This window comes from Leguminivora glycinivorella, chromosome 5, assembly GCF_023078275.1.
Source record: "Leguminivora glycinivorella isolate SPB_JAAS2020 chromosome 5, LegGlyc_1.1, whole genome shotgun sequence".
Taxonomy (NCBI): Eukaryota; Metazoa; Arthropoda; class Insecta; order Lepidoptera; family Tortricidae; genus Leguminivora; species Leguminivora glycinivorella.
The window spans coordinates 18,539,305-18,550,792 of NC_062975.1; the positions used below are offsets into that span (position 1 = coordinate 18,539,305).

The following is an 11,488-nucleotide window of genomic DNA, read 5'->3' on the forward strand; positions in this document are numbered from 1 at the left end:
GATACACTTCACCCATCGGGATGTTTTGTGCAATTACCCCATACTATCCTAAGATCATTCAGCTATTCAGAAGTTTCTCGACCATCTCCACGTATCGGATGATGAGGCTCATGGGTAGCTCTCTGAAGTCCTTTGGTTCCAGGTAACCTGCTGCAAAGTTCTTCATTCTTTGTCCGGCGAGGGCGTGACATTCACACATTACATATCTGACGGTATCTTCCTCTTCACCACATATATGACAATCAATGTCAGAGTGTCCCATCTTGGCCAAAATTCCTTTGACTCCGTAATGACCCGTGAACACAGGTAACAGCCAATAATATAAGGTATCATACGTGTGAATATCATATGAGCTTGCATCTTGACGTAGATAGACGTAGCTTGGAAAATAGTAAAGATATTTCCAAGCATGTGGTAAAAGTTGTGGCCGACCAAAATGGTATGGCAATGCTGATTATCAATCAGCATTGCTAGACCATTGTTCTGATACATACATAAAAATCAGCCTTGATAATTTAAGGAAAGTTGCTGCAGTATTGTTTTAACCTTTTGGCCAAAAAATGGCCGTCGAGCCGAACTAGCAAATATTCAACATTCAATGTCGTTACTAACTCTATATTATCCCAAAGTTTTATCGTCGATACAATTAGGAATGTCTGGCGGCATTGGGCTCATATTGTATAGAAATATTATCATTGAAACTGCCGTTATTTTCCAGTGTAGCTTTGCCTTTATTTGTTTTATTGTTAGTCTATTTTCCGAGAGCCGACTGAAATTGATGCAACAATAAAACGCACGGTAGGCCCAGTCCGATTATTGGTGTATTTGTTCTGTATATTTTATAGTGGGTAATCCTCTTTTTGAATTGGAATAGGTGCCTACAATTACTTGGAAAACTGTAAGCTGTAAATTGAGCAGGGATTATGCTTTTAAACTTGACAGTGGAAACAGACATAATTTACGTATTTTCATCTTAATAATAACCTGGTTTACAAACAGACATCACGCCTGTATTTACGAAACTATTTTCATCTTGGCAAATAAGGGGTTGAAAGAAAACGAAACTGTGACATTGCAGTGACAGGTTGCCAGCCTCTCGCCTACGCCACAATTCCCATGCCCATATCCCATAGTCGCCTTCTACGACACCCACGGAAAATGAAATTCTACCAAAGACTGAAATAAAAATGAAATAAAAGTTACCTACTTACGAAGAGAATGTAACTCGTCAAGCATTATCGAAATGCGAGCTGTGTCTGAGTTTAAAAAATCCCATTTTAACATATTTTATTTTGATGATTATGATCTAACTATCGTTAAAGTTTATTGCATTAACACTATTAACTGTCCTGTATTAATGAATTTACCTACTTTTAAAGCCTAGAAAAAAAGCCGAGGTGAACGGTATAACTGTATTAGCCTTCTTCTTCCTACCCTTATCCCACGTTATGTGGGGTCTGGTCTGTAGAACTGTCTTTCTCTTTCAGTCTTTCGTCATATCAGCACTCACTTCTTTCTGGTATGTATAGTAGATTTATTATATTATAATTACTAGTTTTTTCCCGCGGCTTCGCCGGCGTACTAAAAGTACTTAGTCTTATTTCAAACGTTGAACTATAGACCCCCATTTCACCCCCTTAGGATGTGAATTTTGAAAAAACCTTTCTTAGTACTCTTCTACACCTTATATACCTACGTGCCAAATTTGGAATCTCTAGGACCAGCGGTTTCGTCCGTACGTTTATATGTCAGTCAGTCAGTCAGTCAGTCTCTTCTTTTATATATTAAGATTATCATTGGAATAGGTACAGTCAACCAAGTGGAACTCTAGGCCACTGTAGAACTATGTCATAGTGACGTTATAAATCAGATTGTAACAAATCTATTACTGCTTGTCAATTTGACATGATTGTAGAGTGGCCTAGGGTTCCAATTGGTTGACTGTACCTGTATTTTAACTAGGGTGTGCAAACCGGTTAACCGGTTAACCGAAAAACCGGTTAACCGAGACTTTTTGGCCTCTGTTAAAAACCGGTTTTTATAGTCTCTAACCGGTTAATAACCGAAACTGTATTTATTTCTCAAATTTTCAAAAATTAGGCATTAAAAGGTTCAAAAATACGTAATTATTTAATGTTTTGTAATAATAAAGATTTATTCATTACTTTTCATTGACAACATTATTATCTGTAATGATTTCATTTTAAAAATTAATATTACGACTCCGCATAGACCTAAAGTCCAACCTTACAACGACATAAGTACAAGTATTTATTTGGTTTTCGTATGTGATAGTATGAAAGTACATCCGTTTATTACGACTCCGATTTTAACGACCAGCCGATTTTTACGACACATTTTACACAGAATCCGTCCGTCAAGTCCGGTTGCAACGACGAGCGACAACGTTTTTAGTTTTACTAGTAAATTGAAGAAACAAAGCTACTTCCACCCGAGCACGGCCCCCTGTTTTGCCTACAACAAGTAGCAAGATTACATTGTGGCCATGTAACTTTTTGGAGTATTGCTTTTAAAATTTTAACAATTTGTTCGCCTCGGGTCTAATCTTATAAGCTAAATAGAACCCAATTTGTATTTTTCGATTGCGTATAAACTAGCTTTACTTACAAATGATGAGCAAGCACGCATACTAAAAAGGACTTTTCTAACTAAACAAGTCACAATAAAATAAGGTATTAATACTATGATAATAATACCCTGTAAATAAACCTATTGATTGAAATGTTTTAGTAATAGAGATGTAGATATTACTTTTAATTAAAAGAAATGAAATTCGTTTTGTTCGACATCCGGTTAGTATGACGTAATATCAGCGGTCCCTTGAGCGTCGTTGTAACCGGAGTCTACCGTATATTTCAAACTATATTTTTTAAAAGAAAGGTAAAATGGAGATCTTGGTTTTCTTACATCAATTGCTTGTACGAGGGGTGATCCAAAAGTAATGATAACTGAATACTTTTTGCATCGGATTAAAATAAATAGGTATGCCGTTACTGTCCACAAAGACTCCTTAGTAAATAAAAAAAAATAAAAATAAAAAATATGTATCTGTCAGAGAGTTGCATTTGTTTTTTCACGAGCAGTCGGAACAATATCGCAAAAATGGAGAAAACTGAGGTGAGAGCGGTTATTAAATACTTCTGTTTGAAAAAAATGTGTACTAAAGATATATACGCTGAATTAGTGGGAACACTGGGGGAGTCCGCTCCGCCGTATTCTACAGTGGCACGCTGGTCAAAGGAGTTTAACTTGGGAAGAACATCCACTCAAGATGAACACCGCGAAGGCCGTCCATCTGTCGCCCTTACTGGAGAAAACGTAAAAAAAATTAATGATCTCGTTTTAACAGATAGAAGGATGACTATCAGGCATCTAGTTGAGCTCACAGGCATCTCGTATGGCAGCATTCAAAGAATCTTAACTGATGAATTACATATGAAAAAAGTCTCCGCTCGTTGGGTGCCTAGAATGTTAACGGCTGAAGTCTAATCTTGAAAAATTTCAAACTGATCCCGAAACATTTTTGCGTCGGTTTGTAACCATGGACGAGTCTTGGATCCATCATTTCGATCCTGAGACCAAACAGCAATCCATGACCTGGAAGCGAGCGTCGTCCCCTACACCGAAGAAATTCAAGGTAGCAAGCTCCGCTGGTAAGGTCATGGCTTCAGTGTTTTGGGATGCTGAGGGAGTCATAATGATCGAATACCTGGAAAAGGGAACCACTATTACGGGCTCCTACTACGCTGACCAAATACGCAGATTGAGAGAGGCAATCAAAGAAAAGCGGCGGGGTAAACTTCGAGCTGGCATCCTGTTTCACCAGGACAACGCACCGCCCCACAAGGCCGGTGTTGCGATGGCTGCCATCCGTGGTTCAGGGTTCGAATTGCTGGAACACCCCCCATATTCGCCAGACCTAGCCCCCAGCGACTTTTATCTCTTTCCACGGCTGAAGGAAGATCTTAGAGGCAACAAATTTTTGAATGATGGCGAGGTAATGGCCGCTGTGGAGGCATTTTTGGAGGGTCAAGAAAAAGATTTTTTTTTAAAGGAATTCGTAGTCTGGAGAAACGATGGTCCAAGTGTGTAGACTTGGAAGGAGATTACGTAGAAAAATAAATTATTTTATTAAACATTTTATGTGTCTTTCATACTGATTATCATTACTTTTGGATCACCCCTCGTATTACCCTAATTTTAACCCAGGAAAATAAATACAAGCTATTCAGGACAAAAGTAAGCAGACTTTTATTAACCCAAAATATTCAGCGAAGGACCGATTATCCACGGCGATAAACTCTATCATAAAGGCACAGGCTAGGAAAAGCTTATTTCAAAAGCATTCCCTTTCTACACAAAGTGAATTTGTCCAACCAGTCCGTATTCAGGTATCTAATGTAACCGAGTCGCTTTAGCAAATGTCCCGTGACTGGAGTCCGCTTTGGTAGCCATTATGGAAAGATTAATGACGTCATCATGTCTGCTGGGATGTTATTCTTCTCACATGCATAGGTACGTTATGTTGTCGAGTAACGTATATTATTCTAAAATGTAAAAGCCTCGAGGTATAGTCATAGAATGGCGTGCGTGCATTAGTGTGAGTAACCTCATCAGCCCGTTACTCCAAACGCGCAAAATACTTTCGGCCGCAAAAATATCTGACAGGACATCTTAAGAGCGTGTCACATATCTTTGCGGCCGACTGTACTTTGTCCGTTTGGAGTAATGAAATGAGGTGATAAGGTTACTAAAATTAATGTACGCAAGCCATTCTACCTATGTCTATGTAATTACCTACACCGATTTTAAATTGTGATTGCGGAAAATATAGGATTTGCATTTTTTAAACATATGAAATCTTCATATTGGTAGGTTTTTATTATTTATAGATATTTTCTTCTCGTTGGTTTTATAACGCTCACTTCTCTGTTTATTTTATGTATTCATGAGAAAAAGAAAATATTTTTCTATTGACCATTGTTCGTTCCTTCCGCGAAATTGCCCATCATAGTCGCGTGCGAACTTAAAAATTCCAAAGATCAAATGTTTTGTTTTCTTTCTCAGTAAAATTATGATTGAATCAGTCAACCAATTTGAATCATAGGCCACTGTAGAACCTTTGCACAGTAAATGTCAATGTGACATTTTATGGCAAATAGAACACGGTTTAAAAGAGACAGGGTTCTAGAGTGGCCTAATATGATGATGATGATGATGTGTTCCTGTTATCCCTCATTAGGGACATAGGGCTTCTTAGAAGAATCTTCCACTTTTCACGATCCTGGGCGACTACTTCCAAATCCTTCCATCCTAGTCCACTTGCGCTAGCCTCCTTCTCCACTGACCGCCTCCACGACGTGGTACAAGGCCGTCCCGACCGTCTACTGCCTGCTGCTTGGACAGGTCGTTGCCAGAGTGACCTAATATAGTGAATTCAAATTGTTTGAATAAATAAAATAATAAATACTTCTTTCAGGGAAATAACTCATGATATGCTTCTCTTGGTGCTCCCATACTGGACTATTATAAACGTTATATTATATAACATAAATACAGATACACCGTGGGCACAAATGTGACTTTTGTAATTTTTTGACAAAAAAATTGTGATTTATATTATACTTTGAATCTTTTTTGCATTATTTGACATGGCCTTTAATTTTACAAGTCATAACGAAAGAATAACGTTTTGGAGTTTTTTTTCATACATTTTTAAAGTAAGAGGTTTTTGCAAATTTTTTCATTTTTTTTAAGTAATTAGTTAATTATTATGACAAGACTAGAATACATAGTGGTGCAAACCTTAGACAAAAATACGTTTTTTCCCGAGTTATAAAGAAAAACAGTTTGCGAGAAAGATGTGATTACATAATGTCATTATAGTCTCTAAATGAATGATGACATTGTTCTTGTTGGGGAAAATGCACTTGAGGTCCAGAGCAGACTGGGAAAATGGCAAGAAAGACTGGAAAGTGTGGGACTGAAAATCAGTAGAACCAAAACTGAACATATGTTCTGCGATTTCGGTGGTCTATCCAGTTTTTCCCCTATTGCCTTAGATGGTGTATACCTACCAGTCTGCTCCGACTTCCGGTACCTTGGGTCATTATTCCAAAATGACGGAAGCATCGACCGTGACGTGAAAAATAGAATAAATGCGGGATGGATGAAATGGCGACAGGTCTCAGGGACAACATGCCATCGACGGATGCCCCTTAAACTTAAGGGGAAAATCTACAAGACGATTGTGAGGCCTGTTGTATTGTATGGATCTGAATGCTGGGCGACAAAGGTGGAGGATGAAAGGAGAGTGCACGTAGCGGAAATGAGAATGTTGAGATGGATGTGTGGAGTGACCAGAATGGATCGGATCAGGAATGAGTATATTAGGGGAAGTTTGAAAGTTGCGCCTATAACGGAAAAGATGAGGAGTGGCAGGTTGGCGTGGTTCGGTCATGTAATGAGGAGGGATGAATGTCATATAGGCAAAAGAATGTTGGAGATGAAGGTTGATGGATGGAGAGGGAGGGGTAAACCCAAACAACGCTGGATGGATTGTGTGAAAGAGGATATGAGGAAGAAAGATGTGATTGTTGAGATGACGAAAGATAGAGGAGAATGGAAGAGGAAGACGTGTTGTACCGACCCCACATAACGTGGGATAAGGGTAGGAGGAAGAAGAAGTCTCTAAATGGACGTAGTTACGCAGAAAGGTTCCAATCCATTTGAAATTGTCATTGAAGTGAAAGACTTTTGTTTTTCATACAAGGTCTAAAACTTAATGACAATTTCATGTGGATTGGAACGTTTCTGCGTAACTACGTCCAAATGTGGTCAGAAATACACTTAAAATATTTTGGTTTATTCAGACCCACGGTGTATAACAGTCAATGATAGCACCGTCTCTGTAAGCGATATAAACAACATCACCGGGAATCGCCGTGATTGTGAGCCACGGTTACGCATCGGTCAATTTGCTGGTTATGGTCACCGCCTGAACGTTGGGTCGCTGACAATCCAGAGTGGAACATTTGGATTTTGAGGGGACAATTTATATGCGCTACCATGGATAATTTACCTTCGTCTATCTATCTAGAGTTATGTTGATTAATCAGTACCGGTATCGTGAGCTTAGATTTTTAACGTTTATGAAGTTCGCTTCTGTAAATGTTTCACATGCCTTAATATAGTTTAGAGTCTTTACTGCATATCTTGGGTATTTTATATACTTCGCAATACTTAAGAGTCTGTGCGATAAGAAAAGAGTCGTAAGGAGTATGGGTTTACTTTTATTACGTGCGACAACGACAACTCTTCTATTTCCTTGCAAACAATATCAAATTATATTTTTTCATATTTGAGTTTTGAGTGCTTCCAATACCTATATTCAGCCTTAGGTATCTCTTACTAGTTTTTATGATTAAAGTTCAAGGAAAAATAGAAAAAAACCTGTTGTAAAGAAAAAAAACTTACAACACAGGACAGGTAGAAATGATTGGCGCAAAAGTTGCGCATTTAACATTTTTATGTCAATTCTTCTCCGCCTGTTACCTGCAAGGACACGCCAAGAATAATAAAGGTACAGAAATTTATATTTTATGGCAGCGAGAACAAAGTCGGTAAGTTTACGGTGGCAGAGAGTCGTTTTGAGACGTACAAAGAATAAATTCAAGCGTTGAGATACTGGAAAACACGAACGACAACAGCAGACAGAGGAAAGGAGCGTGATAAGCTTTTCCGAAGTTAAAGTGAAAAATTATGTGCACTCTCTAGAACGTTGGGCTCTGAATTGAGACGTTGAGAGAATTGAATGAGATCCGTATTTTACACGTGAGGAAACGGAAAGTGCTTTATTGGCTCCTGTTCTATACTTGGATCGGGTGACTTGCGTTGACGGGCGTAAGCTGAAGACCCGGGTTCGATTCCCGGCTCGGCCACCACGGGCCTTGTCGTTTTTTCTTTCGTGTATGATATCTATTTCAATTCTTAACTTAAATCAATATGATATTTTATTGCATATTGCCAATGATCAAATACCGTACTCACTTCCAGTTTCATAAACACACTAAACTTGTATTTTAACTAAGGCCACCTGTTGTCTCTCTATTTACAATCAATTGTTTTGTCTATGCTGTATCTTTTGCTGAGGTGTGCCAATAAAGAGTATTCTATCTCTCTAAATACTCCTAAATCAATTCCATTAAAATTCCAATGACTAAGCAAAAACAGTAAATTCAATAGTCACACCAATTCTGTTATCTCACTGCATTATATCAAGTCAAAATACAATGAGTAAGCAGCAGTCCGAGACTAATTTATAACGAAAAAAGGAATTTTCCCCAAATATTGTTTGAATACAGGGCCGAGCACATATCATCTGGATGATTGATAAGCGGCGCACACGCGAGCTTGCTTTATATTCAATTTATCTTGGGAAGTTTGCTAACAACACCGGCCGCGCGTAATGATAGATCAACTGGAAGAGGTTGAGACAATAGAAATTCTGTTACAGAATTCTGCGGTTACCAGCAATAATATACCTGGATTATAGGCCATATAAAAAAGATATTAATATGAGACCTATCTCGAAATCGGGAAAAAATAATGGCGGCTTCATATAATCTTAGCCAATATGTTTTCCTGACCTTGAATTTTATTGGAGAAGGGATTACGTGTTTAGTCGCATATTCCAAGGTGTATAGTGGCTGGTGTTGCATTGTATGTTCATACGGTTAGTAATACCACTTATCTACAATATTATACAATATACATACAATAAAATCTAGACAATACAACCGTGATTACCTTTTTGATTTTGAAAATAACCGTGAATCATTCAAAACTCTTAATACAAATCTACACTATTCACTTATAACTATAACTAAAATAAATTGAAATCTTTGTGTGACTGGGAATCTCCTATCATTCTCATACAACATTCTTCATGTAAATAAGACAGACAAGAAATCTCTCACATCCAAAATTAAACTGAATTGCACCCGCCCCCACACTATACCAGATCATTGCACTCATCATTTCAAACCCGGACATAAAAAGAAACTAGAAGAATCGAAAATAAATGACGGAGACCTCAAAGGAGCCGCTCAAATTCTTTTTTCCAGCGATTCATCTGCTCCCGACACCCCCGATACCCTGCTTGCCCTACAAGTAAAACATCCGCCGGCACCCACAACACCCAATTTCCCTGATCCCCCGATCCCAGCCGAGCTCCAATGCCGTACGCAGTATCTCCAATGCTCCGAGGACACCGTAGTACAACTAGCCATCTCCTCATTTAAAAACCCTGTAGGTTTTGATTCCCTTGCTCCTCCGGCTGTATCTTTTGGTTTTAGAAGTTTGATTTTTTCACAGGATGGATTGACCTTCATACCTCCACGCGTTCCTGAGAAAAAGGGTCTCAGCATCTTAAAGATTTAACCTCAGGTATGCCTTGTGGTCAGGGTAACAACCTTGTGGTCTAACAACTTGCAAGCATCAAGCGGCTAGTTAATTTGATGCTTGCAGGCAAAGTGAATGCCTCTGTCATACCAACCCTATACGGCGCTAATCTCTGCGCCTTAAAAAAAAAAGACGGAGGAATTAGGCCTATCGCAGTAGGCTCTACGATCCGAAGACTAGCCTACAAAATATGCTGCAAGGCTATAGTTTCCGACTTGGAAAAAACATTTCAGCCTATTCAACTCGGATTTGGTAGCAAAGGCGGTTGCGAAGCAGCTGTCCACGCTTGTCGAATTTTCCTTCTAAGCCCAGAATGCCAAGTGTTGCTTAAAGTAGATGTGAAAAATGCATTCAATTCAGTAGACAGAGGTGCACTTCTAACATAAATTCAAAACAGTCCTAGTATATATCCATATATGTGGCAATGCTATAGCACTCCTTCAAAACTGGCATACAAAAAAAAACAATATCATGTCCTGTGTCGGCTGTCAACAGGGTGATCCTTTAGGGCCGGCCATTTTCAGCCTGGCTATTCATCCCATAATTTTGGCACTAAATTCTAAATTCAACGTTTGGTACCTCGACGATGGTGGCTTGGGGGGCAAAGCGAATTCAGTTCTTAACGATCTTTCAAACATAATCGACCGTTTCAAATCAATAGGACTAGAACTTAATACAAACAAGTGCGAACTTTTTATCAATCCAGATATTTCGGAAAAACTGCAAATACAACACGATTTCGAAAACATCTGCCCCGGTATAAAAATTCAGCAAAAAGACTCGCTTTGCCTCCTTGGTGCACCTGTCTTCGAGGAATCAATTCCGGATTTCATCGCATCAAAAGTCAATAGTTTTTCAGAATTCTCGGACCGTCTACTCGAAATTAATTCCCACATGGCACTCTGTATTCTTCGTTTCTGTCTATTCGTACCCAAGTTTACATATTCTCTTCGCTGCAGTCCGCTATGGAAATTTCCAAACATTACCGCATCCATAGACTCAATCCTGCATACTAACCTGGAAAAAATTCTAAATGTCAAAATTAACGATCGTCAATTCCTTCACGCCACGCTACCAATTAGGTTCGGAGGTCTTGGTATACGCCAAATATCAGGTGTGGCTTTACCCGCGTTTCTGTCCTCAGTACATAGTACGCTTACCCTCGTAGGCAAAATCCTTTCGCCATCACTCTGTGGTTTCGAGGTTATGTACTTGTCCGAGGCAGAAGCCGCCTGGAAAATGGCCATCCCTGGTAAAGATCTACCAACAAATAAATCGATTCAAAGAATCTGGGATCAACCTATCTGCGCACAAGTCCATTCCCACCTATTAAACTCCTGCTCGACCAGCCAAGAAAAGGCACGCATTTTGGCTGTGTCCGAAAGAGAGTCAGGCTCTTGGTTACATGCTCTGCCATCAGCCAACTTAGGAACACTCATGGACAATAATACCCTTAGGCTGGCTGTCGGTCTGCGCCTGGGATCCAATATTGTTTCACCCAATCGTTGCCTCTGCGGAGCTTCTGTGGGCAGCCTTGGACACCACGGTTTATCGTGCACTAAAAGCGCCGGTCGACTGTCACGCCACGCCTCCTTAAATGATATCCTCCGTCGGGCCTTCGTCAGCGCAAACGTTCCAGCTGTTCTCGAACCACCCGGCCTTACGCGTGACGACGGCAAAAGGCCCGACGGAATGACTCTTGTGCCCTGGAGTGTCGGACGGCCGTGGTGTGTGGACACCCTGGCGACGTCTCACCTCAGCTCAACGTCAATGAGAGCGGGCGGGGCAGCCGCTGCTGCTGAAGCGGCAAAATGTCGCAAATATATAGCCCTCACGGACCATCATAAATTTGCGGCATTTGCAGTCGAAACTCTAGGACCGTGGTGCCCAAGCGCTCACAAATTAATTAAGGAGCTTTCAAAAAAAATATGTGATGTCACCGGGGACCATAGGGCTGGCTCGTTCCTCCCCCAACGAATTGGCATTGCGATCCAAAGGGGGAACG

At 39.9% G+C, this 11,488-nt stretch overlaps 1 protein-coding gene across 1 annotated transcript; it reads left to right on the top strand.

The window, feature by feature from the left end:
* The first annotated feature begins 3,562 nt into the window (after positions 1-3,562).
* Positions 3,563-4,114, top strand: LOC125226557 (histone-lysine N-methyltransferase SETMAR-like). Its single transcript, XM_048130552.1, has one exon. The coding sequence runs from the start codon at positions 3,563-3,565 to the stop codon at positions 4,112-4,114; it is 552 nt and encodes a 183-aa protein (XP_047986509.1).
* Positions 4,115-11,488: the final 7,374 nt, after the last annotated feature.

Excerpts from the sequence above, each read along its gene's own strand:
- LOC125226557 (XM_048130552.1), top strand. The coding sequence starts at position 3,563 with ATGGACGAGTCTTGGATCCATCATTTCGATCCTGAGACCAAACAGCAA.